This window comes from Rhea americana, unplaced genomic scaffold, assembly GCF_003343005.1.
Source record: "Rhea americana isolate MKP2758 unplaced genomic scaffold, rheAme1 scaffold_84, whole genome shotgun sequence".
In the NCBI taxonomy this organism is placed as follows: Eukaryota; Metazoa; Chordata; class Aves; order Rheiformes; family Rheidae; genus Rhea; species Rhea americana.
The window spans coordinates 3510192-3533067 of record NW_028187023.1 but is presented as its reverse complement, the minus strand read 5'-3'; the positions used below and the strand labels follow the sequence as shown (position 1 = coordinate 3533067).

The 22876-nt window shown below is 40.6% G+C and overlaps 2 protein-coding genes across 2 annotated transcripts; both read left to right on the top strand.

The window, feature by feature from the left end:
• The first annotated feature begins 3833 nt into the window (after nt 1-3833).
• Nucleotides 3834-16958, top strand: MED6 (mediator complex subunit 6). The gene is made up of 8 exons (XM_085323300.1): nt 3834-3875; nt 8006-8165; nt 9177-9268; nt 11848-11930; nt 12554-12662; nt 13160-13275; nt 14076-14103; nt 14694-16958. The coding sequence occupies exons 1-8, from the start codon at nt 3854-3856 to the stop codon at nt 14822-14824; spliced, it is 741 nt and encodes a 246-aa protein (XP_085179426.1). The 5' UTR covers nt 3834-3853; the 3' UTR covers nt 14825-16958.
• A 2531-nt stretch (nt 16959-19489) lies between these two features.
• LOC146585241 (disintegrin and metalloproteinase domain-containing protein 20-like) lies at nt 19490-21700 on the top strand. Its single transcript, XM_085323381.1, has one exon. It carries the CDS (start codon nt 19490-19492, stop codon nt 21698-21700), a length of 2211 nt encoding a protein of 736 aa, XP_085179507.1.
• Nucleotides 21701-22876: the final 1176 nt, after the last annotated feature.

Here is a 22876-nt window from a genome sequence, read left to right as displayed (position 1 = left end):
TCCAGGCTTTGCATCTTTCCACTAGGCTGCAATAAGTTAGCACCACTGTTCTGTAACACAGGGCTCACTGTCAAACCAAAGCCCAGTTTTTAATCAAAAATAACAACAAACCAGGAAAACACATGCTGATTTTGTTCATCATACTAGAGAGACCTTTATTTTATTAAAACCTGCTTTCAGATGAGCAAAGTGCCTGACTAAGCATATAAAAATCAAGCACTTTACAATTTGGCCATGAYAGGGTTTATAAAGCAGTATGAAACAATGGTACTCAAAGCCTGATGGAAGATATTCTATAAATGCTAAGTCTGTAGTGTGGCCTGGAGACTGTGATTGTTTGCTTTTCTGCTCTTCATTCTCTTAGGCAACCCTTAGTTAGAAGACATTACTATTTGCAGCTCAGTGCTGATAGCAGTGAGGAGAACTCAGTTTTGATGAGCTACAACCAACATTGCAATGACTTTAGTTAGATCTTCTCTGCAGCATTTTTCCAGCAAAAAAAGAGCACGCAAGCCTGGCCATTTTTTTTCCTATARTTAATGCATCTGATCAGCAGTATTTATAAAAACTCTTTGTATAAAACAGTATCCCAGGAAAAGGAAAAAATAGAATTGTGCAGTTTGGCCATGTTAGGGTTCAGCAATAGAATTTGAGGTCTGCTGGAAGCTATTATGTAAATAGATACATCTGTAGTGTCATCTGAAGATACTCTTAAAACTGTGATAGTTTTCTGCATGGSAAGAAGGGAATTTCCTCAGCAAAAATGTTAAAGCAAAATAGRGGGGACAAACTCATACTAGCCAACTCAAATCTTCAATTTTTCTCATTTAAATATTACTTCAGTGTTTTCATTACATTTCCAATAATTTCCTATCAGTACTTTGTTCCTTTTTGGATGTTTTTTTCCAAAGGGAAAGCATTTCAAAGAATGTTCTTCCACTCCTACTTACTGTAAAGCCAGTAGCAAATTGCTCATTTCGTAAGTAATTCAAGCTCGGTGATTCTGCATTAGCACAGGAACTTAAATCTCCCTCTGCAATTTACTTCAGAACTACATTTGCACAGAACAGTTAATGGGATATGGAGGTCATTACTRTTAAACTGCAAGTTACAACATAGATTGGCAGAATAAAAATGTTGTGATGATGTGATTGTTGGTCAGCAACCTCTTATATGTGTTGGAAACTACTCAGAATATAATGAAAAGGGTCCTTACATAGTACTTTTTATCTTATGGCATCTTTATTAGATCTCCATCTGTAACTCAAACTTCTTCCCAAAAAGCAGAACATGAATACTTATCATGACTCTCCATTTAGAGAAAGCTGAGTGAAGAAGACATWTTCTTTTATGTTGCAGTAGGTGAACACATTAGTAGATGAACAACTCTTCCCAACAGTTCTTCAGCTAGTCTTGTCATATAATTGAAGATTTATTGTAAGCCATCAAACACCATTATTTCCCATATAAGAGTCTTTGCTTTTCAGTCCCTCACTCATCCAAAAACATATTTGCTCAGGAGAGGTGCAGAGTCAGCAGGAAAGATGGACAACATAAATAATTAAAATGGAGGATGGAGGTTGAGTTCACATTTGCTACTGAAGAGAAACAATTTGCATGGAAATAGAATGAGACAGGATGTCAGAGATGCTCCAAAAAGGTGGCCATTATATCTTTTGGCATTTCTGCTCTCCAGGAGGATTGTTCATGACACAGATATTTAAATACTGGTTTCAGAATGGCACTTACCACGATATTATTTGGAAACACTCTGCTGGGGGTAAGGTTAAGAGAGATGTATTTGACAAAGGCAGAAACTGCTAACAATTAGTGTTAATGAACGGCAATCTGCAGTGTGTGTGCACATGAAATTACACAGTGGAAAAGTATGTCTAGAGAATATTATCTTAGTAGTAACATCAAGCACTCAGAAATGAGAAAATTGAAAAATTAAGGATAGTTCTGTGATTTTTTAATGTAGTTGTGCCATTGAAGACTGTATTGCATGCTATGCTTTTATGGCTTCCTCTTGCATTTGGTGTTCAGGATGGGAGCTGCCCATCTATTCAATACTTTGTTTTCTTCCATTGTTCAATCTTMTTAACTTATTTTTGTTCAATATGCAAATCCTGTTCTGAAGAGGGAAATATTAATTTCCTCATGACACTCCCCAGTGTCATTGTGTTTTGCAAACATTAATTAATTAATTTTCAGAAACGCCTCTGAGTTAAGGGATTGTTATCATTCTCATWTTAGAGATGCAGCCTTGAGGCACAGAGATGACAAAAATCTAATACTGAGTGCTTATACYAAGATGGATTTCAGAGAACTTGACTTTTCAGAGTACAGAGAATTATAAAACAACAACAAAAAAACTCCACAGCATCAGAAATTTATCTGCAGTGAGAACTCAGCATATCTATAAATCATGTCCCAGCATGTGAAGTAAATCTCCAAGAAATGAGGAACTGAAATTACTGGACATCTGTGAAGAGTTGTGTTAGCATCATGTAAGACTACATCACAGGCAAGGATATAATCCAGTTTTCCAAGGCAGCATTCTTTGCCTTAACTATTTGATCTTTTAACTTTCTATAACCTTCACTTAGCACCTTGACATCTTTCAACTTCTGAAAGACATACAGCAAATGTTCTGCAGACAGCTCTGCTTCATAGAAAACACCCCCAGTTTACCTGCAAGTCATATATTGTCATATTTRGACTCCTACACATTGAATGTGGCTCTCTGGGGCAAGAGGGGAAGAGTGCGTGGTTGGGCACTTAAAGTCCACTTCATAATGCATCTATACAAAAGGACTGAATAAAGAGCAAAAAAGCAACTTAATTTTGCTTTGTCCTAACTTCTTGATTGTTGTTTTTTCAGTAATAATATCCTTTTATTGTAGTTTATACATGCACTATTTTCTTCTCTCTGACTGAAGAAGAAATTTCATCATGACTTACATCCCCAAGGTGCCATCAGGAAGGCTGTAACCACTAGACTCCCTGCACAGACTCTGCTGCTCAGACCAAGGCAATGGCTGATCTCAGCAGCCCTCTACAAAGGCTCTGCTGAGATGGGCATGGGGAACCAAGCTGGCGGAAGGCAGGGAGAGCTGGTGCTCTGTACAGCAGGTTAGTAGCTTGTGGTTGTCAGTCTAAATGAAGATGTTGTTAATCGTCAGTGTATGTTAGTTTATATTCTTCCGCTTGCCAAATTTTATTTTTCAGCCTATGAATGACCAGTAATACAACGAGTCAAAATGCTAAGGACCAAAACCGGGGRCAGGAAGGCTGCAGCCTGTAGACACCGTCGTTCAGAAGGGTAACGTGAAACAGAGCCGCTCCAGCTGCCTCGGCCAGAGCTGCTGCGGCACTCCGCCRGAACGTGCAGGCCTCAAAAGCCAGYRCCGATTACCACAGGACAAAGCCAACAGGAAGATAACTGCAAAACGTCTGCACTTCTGTTTTTGAACGAGTAGTTCAGGAATAGCCGTAAAAACGCCCTYAGTGTCCGTCACTGATGCTGCGGTCCTGGTCCCGGTGCCAGCGGCGTTGTCACCCAGTGGCTTCGAAGATACCGCAGGCAAGTTCCGTGCAGCGCTGGTGTTTTGCCAGTCGCTTGTGCGGTGAGGGCAGGAAGGTCACCTGCTCTGCTTTTCTCCGAGCTGTTGGGTGGTTGGGGTAATACAGGCTCTGCGGGGTGTTGTGCAGCTCGTTCGGACAGGGCACCGCTCACACCGCCCGCACCGCCGCGCCCGGCGCCCTTCTCTCCTCCCGTCTCGATGGTCGGCGCCGCTCTACCCCACTTCCTGTGCCGGCCGTGCGCCGGCGGAAGTGCGCGTGCGAGACCATGGCGGCGGTGGATATCCGAGGTGGGAGCGCTCGTCCGCCGTGCCGCTGGCGGCGTTTCGGGCCCGCAGTCCCCCCCGCGCTGGGGCCGTGGCGGGCGCCGGGGGAAGCCGCGCTCCGTCGTGGCTGTTGTGTGGCAGGTGCCCCGGCTCTGGGGCAGAGCGCGGGGGGCCTCGCTGTCCTATGCCAGCAGGCAGTAGCTCTGCTGAGGAAGGAGCGTGAGCCTAGTGTAACGGCTGATTGCCCTTGTCAGCTTGAGGTTTCCGTGCTGAGAGTGTGTGCTCCAGGGAGCCTCTAAGTTACTGGAAGAAAGGGTACTGGTATGAAAGCTATAGAACTGTATACTTCATCAGGGCTTAGTGTGGGTAATTAAGCTCCTCAGTTTATTTATATGTTTTCAGAACTCTGATCAAGGGATTTTAGTAACCTTGTTAATGTGCCTACATCATGAGGAGGATCTGGGAGGAAAAATCATGTTTATAAAGCAATTTTGCTGGACATAAAAGAGGCTAGAAGAGTGTGTGAAGAGTCAGCTTCTTGGAAAAACAAGCCTTAATTATGGGACAAGTAAGGCTGGCTTTGCAAACAGAATAAGGGGGTATGAGAATGATGTGATAGGATCCAGTAACAGTTAAGAAGGAGAATTCAAGTTGTGAAGTGTGGAGGAGAGCAGGAGATGATGGAGTGGTAGCATGATGCCAAAGCAGTGAGTTTAGTGGGTAACCTTAACAGCAGTTTGGGTAGGTGTTACRAGGCTGGCTAAGTGTTAGAAAAGCCATGAAGAAAGCTAAAGTAATTGAGAGGGAGAAAGAGAAGGGTTTGAGTGAGTATACACTGGTGTAAATATTGTGTTTTAAAGTTAGGGCTGTATTTGAATAAGTCTTACAGAAGGTTTATATGATAGGCAAAGTAGAGATTAAATGACTGGAGAGTTGGGACTGTGAGTGAGAAAAGAGGGTATGGAGGGCATGAGAAGATAAATTACACTTTTTGTAAGAATCTCTGAAAGGAATCACACCAAAAGCCTGTCTAGTGAACTCTCAGATAATGACCAAGGGCAATTATTTAGGAAAAGGTCACGAGAGACAGGTTAAGTATAGATTGAGCCCTTACTAAACCTCCAGCTTTTCAGAAACATGTACTTAAGGGAGTTCACGTAACAAAAATAGCAGTTGGATCCCTATGACTAATGGCTGATGATGAATTCTTTTTTGGTTGGTTCCTCAGTGCTCTCTGAAAATAAGTGTCACAGTTTCTACTGTGATATGTATGTAAAGCTCGTTTTTGTTTCTTTTTAAACCTGAATTGATTGATTTTTCTGCTAATGATTCCCTGCTAACCTTTCAGGTTACCATTCAGGACTTTACAAACCCTGTGTTGTAGTCTTCACCAGTTGTCGTTCCCCCTACTTCCCTAAGGTGATTTTTTTTTTTTGAGAGAGAGAGAGAGAGGAAACTGATATCTGGTTATTCTGTAATCCTCTATAGCTTGTTCTACTTAAGCATGTCAGATAGTGACATAGTATGGTTTTTGATAATGCCACAAAAATTTTCTGTCTTTTATTTTCATATTTTTCTGTCTGCTTTGTTTCAAACAGCTGTTTGCAGTGTCGGCACTTAATGATAGGAGTATTGTGAGCAATTATTAGCTGGTGTGAGAACCTTCCCTCTCAATCTAGTTCACCTAAGGTCCCTCAAAGTTTCTTATCTAAGCTGATTCAAGACACTCGGAGTTTGAGTGTCAAAGCCTAGTGTCAGGCTATCCAGCCTAGAAGTCCAGGTACAGCTTGTTGTGTGTGGATTGCTTTCCTCTTATTTTTTGCYGTGGTTTGTTGGCTTGTCTCCTTTGTTTTTGAATTGTCAACCTGCCATGAATGTCTCRTGTGAGACAATACTGTCACAAGCACATAAAGTGAATACGTGGTGCAAATTCCATGTAAATACGCTGAATACGATGTTCTGGCATTAATAAAAGGAAGTACTCCCTTCTTCCTCAGAATAGGCATGCCAGGTTCGTGGTTGGGTTTGTTCTCCCTGCTTCCCCTTTTTCCAAGGGTAGTTTAAGAGAAAAATCTTGCAAGTTTTAAAGACAGTTTAACTATTTGCATTTATAAAACAACAGCTAAAGATAACTGAGTCTTAGAACCCAAACTTTATTTTCAGTTTTATGATATATTTGTCAATGTCTCTTTGGCTTTGTGAGCTTAACTGAGATTGTAATCTTGAGAAATTTGGTTATTATTAGTCCTACTAGCAAGAAATTTCTGCATTTGAAATATGAAATGGGACTTTATCCAGGCAAGAATGTGAATTTGGGCTGTTTTTGTCTTTGCTGGGAAGGAAAGCTTGTCTTTGGGTTTTCAAAGTTATTTAGGATAGTAGTGCTACCACACTTAAGCATTAAGTGCTTAATGGGTTTTACTCCTGTGTTACTGAGATTCTTTTTATAGAGAGAAGAGAGAATAGTCTGTATGAAACAATGTCAATGCCTTTAGACATTTTTTTTTTCCATTTTATGGAAGAGCTAGATTGGCAATTCTGAGATTGACAAGACAGAATGAATTATTCATAGTTATTTTGCTTTTTTCTTGGTTTGCTGAGCACCTAGTATCACTTTACTAACCATTCATAAAAGAAGCAGCTCATAATGTGTGAGCTCACATTTTGCAACTGGTCTTGCTATCCTTGAGCATGCAGAGTTGCCACAAAATAAAATATTCACAGTGGAATGAAAGTGGGAGTTCTGGATATGCATATAATGCATGAACATAAAGGAGTGATTCCTGTAAGAAAGCATTTCAATTTTTTTCATTCATTCTTCAAAGAATTTGCATCACTTGTACTTAAAAAAAAATCTGAACAATATATGCCTCTGTTTTCTGCTTTCTCTGTTTTCTGCTTTCTCAGAATAGAAAGTCTATTTGTTGCTATTGAAATTTTAAATAGCTGAATTTCAGGATAGTTTTCAAGCTACCTGGTATGTCTTTGGTGTTAGCAATGTTGTTGGCTATAAAACCAATTGTTGACCCTGTTTTCTTAGTCTGTATTTAACTTTGACTGTCTATGTGCATGTAGAACACAATTTTGCTGAAGTGTCATAATTAAATCTAGATAGTTTAATTCAGATGTCCCTAAGTRTGTAAGAATTTATCTGATATAATCTGTAACATACAAACTGTTACGTATTTTGAATTTGAATACTGACATGGTTAGGTTTCTGTAATAATCACTGAGATGTAACATGAGTATTTTGCCATGGACAATTTAGGAAATCAATTTCCTGAGTTACGAATAGAATCTCGTATTAGTAGTTGCTGGGAAACATTTGCCAAAATATAGCATCTTTGTCTTTTAGGGGCTTGTTTACTATGGGTTTCGCCTACACCAAACATCTTTGGAAGATAACAGTATCAGTTGCTGTTCTATCAGAGATGTGTGTTTTAATGTTTCTAAGATACTATGTTATTAACCACTCCCTTATTTTGTTTCACTCAGTAATCTACTCATTGGCTTTAACAGAAGACAAATTTTGCTTTAACAGATCTTTGTAGTGTTTGACTTATTTTAAGTACTGTGGTTTACAATTTGGAAACTATTTTTGTAGGAAATAAACATGGCTAGCCTTAGCTTTAGTATAAGGTGTACTACTTCTCAGATTTCTTTTTTTCAGTAACTGATTCTAATTGACAGTTGAACTTAAGCTTTTTCTACCAGAAAACTAGCTTTCTAAATGAACTGTGTTTTAGATTGTCTTTCTACTCAGCTATTGCTATGGTTTGTAATATAAACTGTATATAGTAATACACATGCACATAGTATTATAATAATATTATGCAGTTATTGGAGCTAGTTAATTCTGCCCCACCACCTCCTGCTGGCATTCTCAGAACATAATGGTCTACCAGCAACTAATAGTCAAGGGAAGAAAAGTATAATAACAACAGGCTACATTCTTGTCTATCTACAACAGAGCTATAGTAAGTTAAAGGATATTGATTATTACTTGACCTCTGCAAAATGCATTTTTAAATGGAACACAGACCCACACAAGGCAGTTCTACTTTGCTTGCATGCCATAAGAATTAACTATTTATTTTGGAGGTTTTCATACTGTTTCAGGGTGTTTGGTTCTCAAAGTAGGTTTCTCTTGCCAGATAATCTCTTGGGAATTTCCTGGGTTGACAGCTCCTGGATTCCAATATTAAACAATGGGAGTGTGTTGGATTATTTCTCAGAGCGCAGTAACCCATTCTATGACCGAACATGTAACAATGAAGTTGTCAAAATGCAGCGGATGACCTTGGACCATTTGAAGTAAGTTGTTAATTTGAAACTGTTTCTAATGTAGTTTTGTTCTCTTTCTGTCCACTCAGAGGCTTTGATGATAAAATGGCAACATACTGGAAAGCTGCTTCTGTTTGTTTTTCAACCCCACTGCTTGCCAGGGAGTCCAGGTTTTTTACGTTTAGATGTCTTCTACTTCCTCTAGTGCCATTTCAAGGAAATTATAGCCATGAAGTGTTCTAGGTGCATCTTGAGATTCCAGTAAATCACCTTTTAGATGCTCTTTGAATTCAAAAAGCTATCGTCTTTCTTCCTCCCAGATCAACAGAAATTGAATATTGTTATTAATAATGTAGTTAAATGCTTTTCTTGTGATGAATAAGGCTTATGTTGGGGGATACTTTGGGTTTATAAACAACTAGCTTGTGATTCTGTATCGTGCTGGCTGTGTACCGTAATTAATACAGATATTCCTCCAAAGAGCTGACTTTTTTAGTATGAATAACACAAGTATTAAAATTTTTAAGTAAACGTCACAGATGGCTGTCTAGTGAGATTACTCCATGTTCAGGTTAACTTTCTTTGCAGTTCCCTGTCCACTAAACTGAGCGCAACTGAAGTGTGTTGAGAGCTATTTAAAGACTCAACAATATGACAAGGAGCATGCAATTAAGCTAAATGCCCATTGGCAAAATTCCTTGTACCTGTATATAGTTGCAGAGAGGCTTTCACATCACCTGAGTATACTGTGGTCCTTTGTTTCTGTATTTAAATAACAATCTACCATGAAACAGATGTCATTTTTCTCACTATTTGTTCTTTTGCTAACCCATCCTGCTTAAAAGTTTTGTTAACTTCCATTGTATATGCAGATAGATATCTGCCTCTATTTATTGCTCATTATAAAAACAACTTCCAAAGCATCAGAATTTTAACTCACTACTGTTGAGCCTTTTGTAGCTCTGCATCCTATAGCTTTTATTTTGAGAGCAAGATATTTATTCTGGTTGCTTTTTTTTGTTTGTTTGTTTATTTTTCCAGCCAAATGATTGGAGTGGAGTATATCCTTCTTCACGCTCAAGAGCCTATTCTCTTCATTATCCGAAAGCAGCAAAGGCAGTCTCCAACGCAAGGTAAGGTCTCTCAGTTTTTGTCACTGTTGAAAGGCTGGACAATTATTCTTTTATCTGTTTCTAATTTGTGTTTAAGCATTTGTCTGATCTGTCTTTATCTCAAATCTAAATACATGGACATGAGGCAGAGTGCCTCTGGCTACCTCCCATATAAAGCCTCATGGAGTGACATCTAGCCTGCTAGTAGCCGGAATTGCCCTCCTGTGAGGGCAAATGTGAAGAGTGCAATGAGAAGGTGCTGTCATATCTTTTGCTATGGAAATTGATAATAGCATGCATGCCATGTCATATTGCCATGTCAGGCTATACACAAATTTTCAGTTTAATTAGTTCAAGTAAGACTAATTTTGTGATTGCTTGGGCCTGATGAGCTTAATTTAATTTGTGCTAATCATCTGAAGTGGTTGGTATGTGATTGATTTATTTATTTATTTTGGGAAAGCTATGGTTTTCATTCGTTAGAAAGATGCATTCATGTCAACTGTGATTTGGTTAGATTGCTAAATGTAGGAAGGAGTTGCAAGAAAAGACAGCATAATACTACAAAATGCTTTTGTTTTGGTTATTTGTCTGAGACCTAAATATTTTGGAGGCTTTAGGGAATCCTGTGACACTCTATACTCTAAGAAAGAGTAGCACTGGTGTCAATGATGGCCTTTCCAAGTTCTGAATGAAATAACTGCTTTTTCTTTCCCTTGCATTCAACTAGATTCAATGTGACTTTTTTAACTTTAAATTTATCTGTGTATGTGTGATTAATTATAAGAAGCTACCRCATTTCTATCGTAATTAGACCATATTCTATATTTACTGTACCTATGTGTAAAACACTAGGTTATTTCAGAATAAACATTACAGGAGGTAAGGGGAAAACAGGGTTAATGCTAGTTATTTTTTAACTTTCTGTTTAATAACTTCAGCTCTGTGTATGCATTTTGCTCTTGTATAGGACTTTGGCTTGTCTAGCAATGCTACTTATTTGCTCATGTCAGATAATRGCCTCTCTGTATTTTAATTCCATATGGAAAAAGAGCATATATAACTATTTTGAATACATTTTCTACTTCTTTTTAAGAAAAGATTTTGAATCTAGCTTTTRAAAGATGAAAAGGTGAGTATAGAAATACCATGCATCCCTTGGTTTCTGCCTTTTTTTTTTTAATCCAGAGTAGAGTTCTGGTTTTCACAACACAAATATTTGTGCTTTGGCTATAATACAGGTCTGTGGTGGAGCTTAGCTAGGACTTGTTTAGTAACACTTTTTCATTATGGTCCTAAAGTTTGGGCTAGATCTCTTACTTGTATCACTTAGTTTCCTGGCTCAAATGTTTTATTTTATCTTGATACAGATATCACTTTATTTAAGACAGGTTAAGTAGGGGATAGGAAACTTGAAAATTTAGTGAGCTCAGAGACAGTGTTGAATATTTGGGTAGAATTGGTGCAGATCTGTCTTAGACTTCTTTGTGTTTGGGAGGAAAACTCTTCTCCACCACAACCCTTTCAAATCTTAAGCCAAGAGTTTGCCTGTTTGAAGTGGTTAAAATCTGTTGGTAAAAATCTGTAGATCCAAAGACAAAAGGAGAGCTATCTGTCTAGGAAAGTATGCTGTAAGACAGCAGAGCTGCTGTTCTGTGTCTTTTTCCACCCTCAAAGAAATGCTGAGAAGGAGCTCCTCCCTCTTTTGAGGAGGAGGGGGTCATGGTTCTAATATGCACTGAATTGTCTTGTGTTAATTTAGGCAGGCATCCAGGTTTTGTAAAATCCAAGTACTGGAGAAATTGAGTCCTGTTAGTGAAAAGGTCAAGATAGAATGTGTTAATGCAGATGGAGGAACTGGAGCAAATGTATTCAAGGGTGACAGCCATGGGGACATGAATCTGGTATAATCATTATGGATCCTAAACTGAACAAAGTGTGGAAAAGTATTATGGAGACATGTTCCTTTGCACAGCAGCTTTAACAAAGAATTTTTGATCAACCAGTAGAAGTCGTCCCTAACCTGTTTTAGCAAATGGATTTGGAAAGTTCCTTCCCCCCCCCCCCCCCCCCCCGAATCTTGTTTAATTTAACAGGTTTATTTTATGTGCACTTTGCTGCCATTGGGCCTAGGACATCTAGTTAAGAGGACCACACAAGTCAGAGAAACTTGAGCTTGGGAGAATGAGATTTTGCCTTCTTATAGATTTCTACCGGTATCAGAAACTGGTGGGACTACTTCCAGTGCAGTTCACTTGGCTGCTCTTGCGTAGCTCTGAAAATCCCAACTCTCATAATTCCTGTCCTGTTGCAAGCAAATAGCTGAATTTAAAGTTGATATTATTCTCTCTCGAAAGCAGACCTAAGTTTCTTTTTTTTTTCTTTTTCTTTTTTTCCCTCCGCCTCCTCCCCTTTATCTCTCTGTGGATAGAGTACAACTGAAGTACCTTAAGGAAAGACTTGGAAGAGAGAAACTTTCACTATGAGATGAATATTGGAATTCTTACTGTTACTACTGAAAATAAACAAAACATACRCTCTTCGGATAGAGATTTAAATTGATCCTGTATGTTTTTTCCCTCCCACCCCCCTCTTCACAGTTATTCCATTGGCTGACTACTATATTATTGCTGGTGTGATTTATCAGGCACCTGACTTGGGGTCTGTCATTAACTCCAGAGTGGTAAGTGTTCTGTGCGTTTGATATATATCAGTCTGTACCTGCTTTTGGTTGTTCTGCAGTCTGTTTCAACCTTTCCTGCACTGTTTTGAGAAAAGGTCTTGTAACCTTTACTGTATGCAGTAACTTAAACAAAACAAACACTGCTGGTTAATATGGTGGGTGTCCTATATAGGTAGGGCACTGATTGTAGGGATGAAGGGATCCGAATAGCTGAAATCAGACAATTGGGAGAACAATGTGAAGTTCAAATAATCATAAGAAAACTATTAGATGACATAAATACACGTGAAATAACAATGACATATTTAATGAAGCTTACTTTGGAATATTTATTGTTAGGTTAAGTTTTTTTATTCACAGGAAGTTAAGTTTCTTAACAAGAAACTTGTTGGTTTCTTCTTGTGTCCTATTGACACAATTTTTTTCAGTTTAGAAAAGCACTTGATCTCATAAGATCCTGTTAAAAAGATTACATTCTTGGTCCAAAACTAGCTGCCTCARTCTCTCTTCCCAGAACAAAAATGAATACAGAATAGAAAATTTTAAATCTCTGCCTACAAGAATTTATACTGTACTTCTTCCTTAAATTCTGAATATTTCCTTATGTTGACTTGCTTTGAAAGCTCACTGCGGTGCATGGAATTCAGTCTGCTTTTGAAGAAGCTATGTCCTATTGTCGCTATCACCCATCCAAAGGCTATTGGTGGCATTTCAAAGATCAAGAAGAACGAGGTATGATTGCCAGGCTCCGCCCTGTGCTTTTGAGAGAGGGTGATGTGCATATGAAGGAAAAGCTTGGCTGCAATACATTATAATGGTATAAARAAGGTTCAGTGCTAGTGCCTGTCCTGTTTGAAGATAAGTTAGTACTTTTCATGAGGTTGGATGGAAACTTGCTCTTCTGGCTTCTGGGCAGGTGGGGATGAGCACTGAGGTGTGGGTGGGAGGTGTATCAAACAAACAAAAAAAACCCTAAGCCCTRTGTCAAAGAAGTGTGGGACACTTCAACCAACTGAGGACTCGAAGGAMACTTTAAGAAGCCAAATCAGTTTGTCAGTAGGTAAAATTATCCTTAATCTGTCTTCTACARAGGAAGAACTGATGTCAAAGGGGAAATGGAGATGAAGTTTAGAGGGGAAACTGAGAAACTGATGCTGGCTTGTCACACAAAAAAGAGCTGATAAGAGATCTTCTTAACAGACTTCTATCACATTTTCTGTCATTTGTAGAGAAGGCTAAACCAAAAGCCAAGAAGAAAGAAGAACCAAGTTCTATTTTCCAAAGGCAACGAGTAGATGCTTTGCTGCTAGACCTGAGACAAAAGTTTCCACCTAGATTTGTTCAGGTATGATGCTTATAAGCCACTGAATTATGTAGCTTGGAAATTAAAACAGTCAAAATACTTGAACAACTGAAACTGACAGTGCATGGGAATTTTCTGTGCTTTCTAGAATGGTGACACTGGTTAGATAGCAGATTTTGAAAGTAGCAGGCTTAGAGAAGGTGGAGTTCCCCTTTGTAATTAAGAGTTAAGACCTTGGCAAAACTATAGTGACAAATTGTATTTATAAATTCCTCATCTAAGTGTAGAAGATCTATACTTGTCAGCTATTGGATTTTGCTGCTGCTGCCAGTTTTCTTTTTTGTGAGCTGAATGAAATCAACACAAGTATTATRTTCTAGTTACTGCATTTTTCTGGAGACTTGCTAATTAGTATGGACATCCTCAGCATTCTGTGAGGTGGCTGTGGCGACCTCTGGATTGTCTCTAGCAGCTTTTTGTTCTATCAGGTCCTGTGCTGGAGAGCAAATGAAAATGTTTAGTGTAACGCAGTAAATAAAATAATACAGTACGGTCACAAAACTCTTTATGCTTCAGAGATTAGGAAAGACTGACTAACTGAGCACTTTCTCCRTTAGTTCCTTTCAGTTGTCAGAGGAAAACTGCATGGTTTTTAAAAAGTTATTTCATTTTTTCTTTAAAATATATTTAGTGATCAACCGACAGCCCTCTCTTCTACCTCAACTCCTGTGTGTACAGTAGCACATTGCCTGCTTTGTGTACCTAAGTGAATACAAGGGAGAGTTAAGAATTATGACTTTGGTTCTTCTGATGGTTGTTTTTTGTTTGCTTATTTCCCACAGCAAAAGCCTGGAGAAAAGCCCATCCCAGGTAAAACTCTCTTACTATCAAAAGATTTTAAAAATAAGCTATATATTGCTGTGTTTTTCAGTTGCCCCATAAGCTKCTTTCTGTTGTTACAAAGGTGGTTATTCTGGTACTGCCTAGTTGTGCAAAGTGCTAGGTAGGAGCAGAGGTYAGTGTGGTGACCAGCATGAAGCTGAAAAAAAGTATGTTTTATTCCCTACCCATGAGATGGCTTGCACTTTCCATCTGTAAAACTTTATTGCCTGAAGGTCCAAGTGTGGGGATCCTCTTTGAATGCAGGAGGGGTAAAGGGTGCACGAGGGAATGATTAGGTCAGTCCTGCATTCTAGTAACTTTGCCCTTTGCTATAAGTTCAGGAAAGCATGKGAAGGCTTTAAGTTGATTCTAAGCAACATTGAAACAGAAAAAGACTGGACTATTTGAAAGCATTGCACTCTAACTTGTATATGGTTAGAGTATGAGTTTACTCCGTAATTGTTCTTAGAGGTACTAATTGATGTTACCACTTGGAAGTCAACAAGACTCTCTAAATGGCTCGGTCAGTATTTTAGAACTCAAAATTGGAGGTCTAACTTCTTTGTTTTGTTCTTAAGTGGATCAAATCAAGAAGGAACCAGAACCAGCTCCTGAAGCTATCAAGCCAGAGGAGAAAGAGACTGTAAAGAATGCTCAGCAGAGTGCTGGCACTAAAGGACCTCCTGAAAAACGGATGAGACTCCAGTGAAGGAAATTGTTACACATCTGGATTAGTCAGTACCTGAGAGTCTACAGGAGATTCTTGCTCCCTTTCCTTGATATCTAAGCTCCTCACCAAGACTGAAAATTCAGGGACTGAAGTCCCTGTAATGGCTCTTTCTGTAGAAACCTATTGTAGAAAYGTCCACAACGGGATGTGAGCTGCTTCAAAGAAAGTGTTTTCAGTTTTCATTCTGTTTTGCCAGTTGGCTTCTGAGAATGGTTTTTACATTGAGGTACATTTTTGCAGCCTCCTGAAATCCTTACAGTCCCTTGTGTCTTGGTTTCTTATGTAAAAAGAAAAACTTTTTATAAAAACTTGTTCTTGGTAAATCAAGTCTTGGGTGCTAGGTTGCCTCTCATAAATACTTCRTTAGTGAATATACCATATGGGCTGCCAGCAGTCTTTTACTTGGATATCAGAATATGTCATGTGCTATTTTGAGGAAGGCAATTTCAACTAAAGGATTTGGCTGATATAAATTGCTGTGCCCTTAGTGTGTTGGGGATACGGATTGAGGATTTGGTAACTGGAAGCTCAAATCCATGTGATTAGATKTCAAACTGCCACAAGTCTCTAAGTGTTCTCAGACACTCTTTTTACTTAAATGACAGCTAAACTGTTCCTTTATAATAAAAAGCTAGTGTTTGTCAAAGATGAATGATGACATAAAACAGGCTAAAATATCTTGTTATGTGCTCACAATGTCTGCTTTTCTTTCTTTCATTGCAACTCAAATGTCTCCATACCATTTCTTCTGTGCTTCTGGCACCTTCTTGCTGCATCTAATCACCTTGATTAGTTGTCTRCCTTTTACACCTGAGGAGGAAGGGAAGGGGAAGAGAAATATTACTGACAGCTGTATACTTTGCGTATTTGCTGTGGTGTTTATACAAGGCACACTTTGCCTTCCAGAGAATTAGTTAGAATCCATTGCTAAGAAATGACTGTTGGCTTGTTTTGTTTTTTATGTAGGAATAGTGGAGCCATCCTTGAAATAGTTTTCTTCTGCCCCTGGCCCCTAAAATGTTGCTTGCTTTGTTGCTCACTTTGTAATATCCTCTAGGAAATGTTAGAGTGAGGAAAAAGGATTCTAAATAGACAAATATGAATTGGAAAGACTAAAATATATTCAAGCTACTGTGCCAAATTTAGTTTGAGATTATAGGAGGGATTTTCACCTACTTCAGTAACTGATAAAGAGCTATGACTGAGTARCTATCGAATAATGGAAAGACCTGTGTAACTTTTGTCCTGTAATCCAAGGATGTAATAAGTATGTAGATAAGCAAGTGGGGGAAAAAACGTGGGAAAAGGTGGATGTGGGGAGGTGGAAAAAAAAAGCAAAGTGGAGCAGCTATTTCYCCAAATGTTGACAGAAGTGGATAATAAGCCAATGTGAAGTTCTAAATCCAGACATACAGAGCAGTTACTCTGGAATGCTCAAAACAAGTTGGAGATATTCAATCTTTAGTAATTACAATGTAGTATGAATACATTTAGAACAAAAGGTTATGGTTTCTTTCCTGTATTAAAGGACTTTCTATGGGAACCAGGGGCCCAAGGAGCACTAAGCTTTGACAGTGGGTTGCTGAATTATGACAGAGCAGGGATGGGACTGGTTAACCAGAGCTCTAAGATTGTCTGTTTCAGTGGCACAGTTCTGAGTCAAAATGTACCACTTACAGCATCATGTACCRTATTTTTCTTTGAGGAAATTTGTTTTCAATCATATATAGCCATAGCAGGTCTACAAAATCAAACATGCATTACTAACCTTTAAGAGGTGTGGAGTTTTGGGGGGGTATTTTTGTTTATTTTTAGGGAACTTCAGGAAATGCCCCTTTTTATTTTTTTAATGATAATTTTTTAATTGCCAGATCAAATAGTTTTATCCATGAGTCATGGGGTTTTTTGAGTAAACATCATAAGCTGTACAGAAACTATTTTTTTTTCTCTTAATAATTTGGTATTTGGTCCTGAGTTATTTCTTCTGTGTGCTGTTCAAAACCTACTCTGAAAACAACTATTAATTTCCTCTTAGTCTCTTTGGTATTTATCATCTTCTAGAATCTGATTCATTTCAGCTATTAACATCAATAAACAYTCCAACACTCCAAAATAGAGATTATCTCAATTTGTAAGATGTGGATTATGATGGGGGTGAGGGATTTGTCCAGTAGGACGGGATCTGGTATTGGGCTGCTGGCTTCTCAATCGGAAGGCTTCAATTATTTCTGCAAGGGCAGTGCCTATTAGCCTGTAGTCCACAGTGCGAGAGTGYGGGGGATCTATCACTTTTTCCTAAAGACTCAACAGATAGCAAGTAAGAAGAGTAAACTAATTGTTGATAGAATTCARTTCTACAGGAGCTTCACCTCCCTCTGGAAAATTTTAGGGAGCAGCAAGATGAAAAAGCAGTTGGAGGGGGAAAAATGGTAGATTATGCAAAAGTCAGTTAAATGTGCTGAACAAAAAGTTTCTGCTGTTGAGTAGCTACAGACCAATGTGATCTGTTTTCCTTGCTCTACTTTGTGGTTAGCCATTTTTTTCCAACCTGTTCATCATCATATAATGGGGGGGGGGGGACATAGCATGCAACTTCTGGGAGTAGGCCATAAGATGTTTTGAGCAAGTTGACTGATTTAGTAGGGGCTTTTCTATAGCCAAAGTCAGGAATGGACATAGAGCAGAAGMATGAATTTAAAAATAGTGCTACAGACACTGCACACAAAGATAACGTAATTGGATTTTTCTATTATAGCTATTGTGTCCTGAGTTAAATTTATTTCAAAAGACAATCTGGCACAGTTCAAGGCTCTGGAATACAAAAGGGATACATGAATAATTTTCCACTGCTACTTTTCAAAAACTYTCAAGATGAGAGAATTTATCTAAAGCTTTAAAATTAGTAAGAAAAAGAGTAAATCTAAGCCCAATACAGCCTATGAATTTGCTCACTCTTAGCCAAAGCAATAATGATCAACTTCAAAAATACACAGCTTTAGATATGTGTGTATATGTTGGAGGCCTGTGGTCRTTGTGCAGCACTTACTGTTCCTGATCTAAAGCAACTGATTTTTCATTTAGCTATGTAAAGGTTACAACAGGGATAGATTTGTTAGTGTGGTATTCTGTTAGCCTGTGTTGTGATAAGCATCTTCAGTAACAGAATAAACTTTGTCAAACAAAAAAAAAACCCGCTAGTTATTTGTAGAACCTTCCAGGAAATAATGTGTTTGGGTTTTAGTGGGGAATTATTTGAGGAACGTTACTTGAGACCATAACCTAGTAACAGGAGCAGGCATCCCCTGTCGTCTTAAGTCTAAACTACTGTGTTATGAGGTGGGCTCTACCCACACTGGCCGCCCTTACCACGAACGAGCCACGTGCCAATGCGCGGGCTCTGAAGCCCTCTCTGCCAGGAGTAGCTAACCTCCGCAGCAGCGGATTACGCCTGCTCTCTGGCTGGCTGAAGGAACCTGCCTGCTTAGGGGTCTTGGGGAAGGAAGCAGCAAAAGGAAGTCCTGAGCCTCCAGCTCTGCTCTCATTGCTCAGCCTCCTGAGCCTGTCTGAAATGCACGTGGTTGCTTGTGCCTGCGCGATGCTTGCTGCTCAGAAGCTGATGCCCAAGGACAGGCAGAAGAGGACCTCTGTGATGGAGGGGGGGGAACCTCCTGCAACTGAGAAAGGTAAGGGCTGTGGCGAGTTAGATTGTAGCCAAGAAATGTTTGGCTGCTGAAAAGAAAATTGTGAAGAGTTCCCAAGAGAGAACAGCTGCGGCTATACCGAATGCTGGCACAGCATGCCAAAAAGCCAGTGTGCATAGGTGTATTGTACAGGACACGCTGTCTTACCACAATCCAGATCATTGTCTTGTAGATATATCTTAATGGAGCCATTTCGTAAAATAAAGACGGCAGCCAAGCAAGAGGTGCACCTGAAACCTCCTGCTCTGTGAGTGCAAATGTTTAGAAAGACCACGAGGTAGGAACGCTGCTGTTGCACTGGTGATGTCTGTACTTGAGGTACATTAATAAAGACACGTAGCAACTGTGGCATAAACAGACTTTATGCTTTTATACTTGCTTTATTAATTTGCATCTGTACTATTATATGTAATGTGAGCAAATTCATCCCTTCTTYGACTCTATTTTTTTTCTCACATCCAGCATTACTATATTTTTTCAGTCTGGACCCTAAGTTTTTTTCTAATACTCTTTTGGGCTGAAATTCTCTGTTCCTAATCTCCAGTCACAAATGATCTTTTAAGAAAGAAAAAAGTGACAAAAACAAAAGCCATCCTTTGAGCTATTAACACGGACTCTTCCCCCTGTGGTCTAACCAAGTGACCTGTTTGCTTGGCCCGAGTATCAATGACTGAAAGTGTGAAACGTAGGGAGGGACCCCGCTGGCTGAGCGCTCTGACGCTCAGCGGGAGGAATACCCTTTAATTTCCAAATGAAAGCTGCTAAAAGCTGCCTGCGTGCACGCTTGCGTCGGGCAAATTCTGTCCTCCCCGCGAGAGCCCGCCCGCTCGCGGCGCGGGGCGATGCACCGCGCGGGGGCCCGTTCGGCAGGGCGGTTCCGGGCCCGTTCCGGGCTGCGGGCTCACAAAGCGGGGTGCGGYGGGGCGCCCGGCAGCGCGCCGCCATGGGGGTTCTCCCGCTGCTCCTCGTGCTGCTGGGCCTGGCGGGCAGCCCCGCYGCCCAGGAGGACGTGCCCGGGTCGCTGCGCGTCGCCGCCACGGAGGTGACGGTGCCGCGGCGCCTGAGCCCCCGGGCCGGCCAGGACCCCCTGGCCCTCTCCTACCGGCTGGAGATGGAGGGGCGGCCGCGGGTCCTGCACCTGCGGCCCCGGCGGGGGCTGGTCTCCCAGGCCTTCACTTTGGTCAGCTACGAGGAGGATGGGTCCCGCTGGGATGACCAGCCCTTCGTGCCKGAGGACTGCCTCTATCAGGGCAAGGTGCAAGGCAGCCCTGGCTCCCTGGTGGCCCTCAGCACCTGCTGGGGGGGGCTCCGCGGCGTCCTGTGGGTGGAGGACAGCACCTATGAGATCGAGCCTGTCCCTGATGATCCAGCCTTTCGACACGTCCTCTACCGCATGGAAGAAGCCGACGATCCTGAGGGCCTCGCCTGCGGACTGACTCAGCAGGAGCTGCAGCACCAAAAGACCTTGTTGCCCCGGCTCCAGATTGCCCGGGTGGCGGAGGAGGAGGACACGCTGCAGGGTTGGTGGACGCACATCAGGTATGTGAAGCTTGTGGTGATCGTGGACCAAGTGCGGTTTGCGAAGACAGGTAGCAATGAATCTGAAGTCTTCAGGGACGTCATGAACGTCATCAATATTGGGGACTCTCTGTATGATCAGCTTTCTGTTCAGCTCTATGTTCTGGGGCTGGAGATCTGGACCAAAAGTAATCTTATAAATATTACTAACTCTGTGGGCAAGACACTTGCAGAATTTAACAAATGGAGAAAAGCAAACCTGTCTCCACGGCTGCGCCATGACACTGCTCACTTATTTGCATTTCAGAACTTTGGAAGGAGTTTGGGACTGGCATATGTGTCGTCCGTATGTGATGACCAGTGGTCATCAGCGGTTGAGTCCTTCACTAACAGGAAATTGTCTGCATTTGTTATCACATTTACCCATGAGCTGGGCCATGTTCTTGGGATGCAACATGATGAACCAGGTTGTAAATGTAGACGGAAGAAATGCATTATGTTTGAAACTGAGGCCCACACTGATTCATTCAGTGAATGCAGCTACAGATACTACTTTGACTTGCTTGGGAGTGGTGCAGGCTGTTTGCGTCAACCGCCAGCACCTGGCAGTTTCTACACCATGAAGCATAAATACTGTGGGAATGAGGTAGTAGAAAATGGAGAGCAATGCGACTGTGGCTCGGAATCAAACTGCAGAAGGGACTTTTGTTGCCACCCTAACTGTACCTTAACTCAAGGCTCAGTTTGTGCATCTGGAGAATGCTGCAARGACTGTCAGATCCTTCCAGCAGGAACAGTCTGCAGAACGAGTACTGGCGACTGTGACCTGCCGGAGTATTGCAATGGGACTTCCCCCTGGTGCCAGCCGGATGTGTACTTGCAAGATGGAGCCCCATGCAAGGATGGTGCCTATTGCTATCGAGGGAAATGTTCTTCCCACAGTAAACAATGCAAGCATCTCTTTGGCAAAAGAGCCAGGGCTGCTGCTTCGAGTTGCTTCAGAGCACTAAATACTCAAGGTGACCGTTTTGGAAATTGTGGTATTGAAAAAAATATTCGATTTATAAAATGCAAAACTGAGGATATCTTATGTGGTAGGATCCAGTGTGAAAACATACACAGATTGCCATATTTGCGCAACCACATAACCATAATCCAAACCCCTGTTGGAGATAAGAAGTGTTGGGGTATTGACTATCATGTAGGGATGCCTACAGCCGACGTGGGGGCTGTGAATGATGGCACGCCATGTGGTAGTGATATGCTTTGTATCAACAGGACRTGTACCAACGTGTCACTGCTGAACTACGACTGTAACGTGACAAAGTGCCACAACAGAGGAGTGTGCAATAATCGTAAGAACTGCCACTGCGAGTACGGCTGGGCTCCTCCATATTGCGAACTGGAAGGACTTGGAGGTAGCATTGACAGCGGACCCCCTCCAGCCACGGAGATTTTTCGTAGAGCTAAAATAGGAATAATAGTACTTGGCCTTGTTGTTCTCTGCATCCTCGGAGCTACTCTTATCATATGTTATAAAYGGGAAATAGCAAGATGGTTTAGGAGGATAACAGCTCGATTCCGCATCAAAAAACCAGCAGTTGCTCCAAATGCCGGAAATCCCAGCACTTCTTAAAAGAGAACAGCAGCTAGTGAGCCCAAGCCCGTCGCAGAGCACTTACTGAAGGGCCAGCAAGCAGTTGCTTTGGATGCTCAAGAATCACCAGTCGCCCTGGAGCAAGGCCAGCTGCTAATTCATCAGAATGATTCAACACATTCTGAACAGTTGTAATCTCAGGAAACATCATCAAATATAGAGTAAATGTAATCTTTATTTTAAGATAATAAATGCAGGCAGTAAGGTATGCTGTTCTTCTTTTCTTTTCACCTTGAGCTCTTAAACTGAGGTAGCTGGGCAAACAGCAGGTGTGGCTTTATGCTCCATGTATCTCAACAGTTTACAAATGCAGACTTTTTAAAACAGGTATGAAGAAATTAAGTATTTTGATCCAGTTCATCCAAGTGTCCCTCCATTTCACAGTGAGAGTTGCTTGTGAGCATCTTGCTTCTGTCATTCAATAATAACCAAAAAGGGAACAAAGTTGCTCTTGCAGTCTTTATTTAATTCACACCAGTGATACAGAGGCAGGCAAAAATGGCTATTCCAGTGAGAGGCAGATATCTACGGCATAAACTGTTCTAACAGTTTCCCCAGAGTAGTGTTTCAGGGGGAGGTAGATTTTAGGAAAAGGTTGTTCGTTTTCTGAGATAGTAGAGAAGTACTGTCCAAAGCACATTGGTAGAGGTTGTGTTTCTGAACTGTAAGAAATGCATCAAAAATTTAGTGACATCAGATCTCACATTTGAACAAATTGTCTGTCTTTTGTGGAAACTTTTCAATACTTTCGGAGTTGGGTTCTTCTAAAAGTGCTATGTATTTTACTGGCACTACAAGAAGCTGTCTGCGAAGTTGCACAAGTTAACTGGAAGTAGAAACATAACTGCTGGGACCTAAAATATGTGCAGCTATGCTGCAAATCTCCCATACCCATAATTCTTTCTGTATTTGATAGATGTTTTATCAAATTGTCTCAGGGTTTCTCTTGCTCTATTATGCAATTTTTTGCATAGTAAGAGATAAAATTTGTCTAAAAGTGTGAAGGATCTAGACATAACAATCAATAAGTATTATTTTTGTTATTATAGCAGTGTCAAATTCCCTTGACCGGATCAACATAAGGAGGAATCTGTAGTCTACACTTAAGCAAAAACTTTATTTTTAAGGACTGAGATCTTTGGATTCAGAATGCAT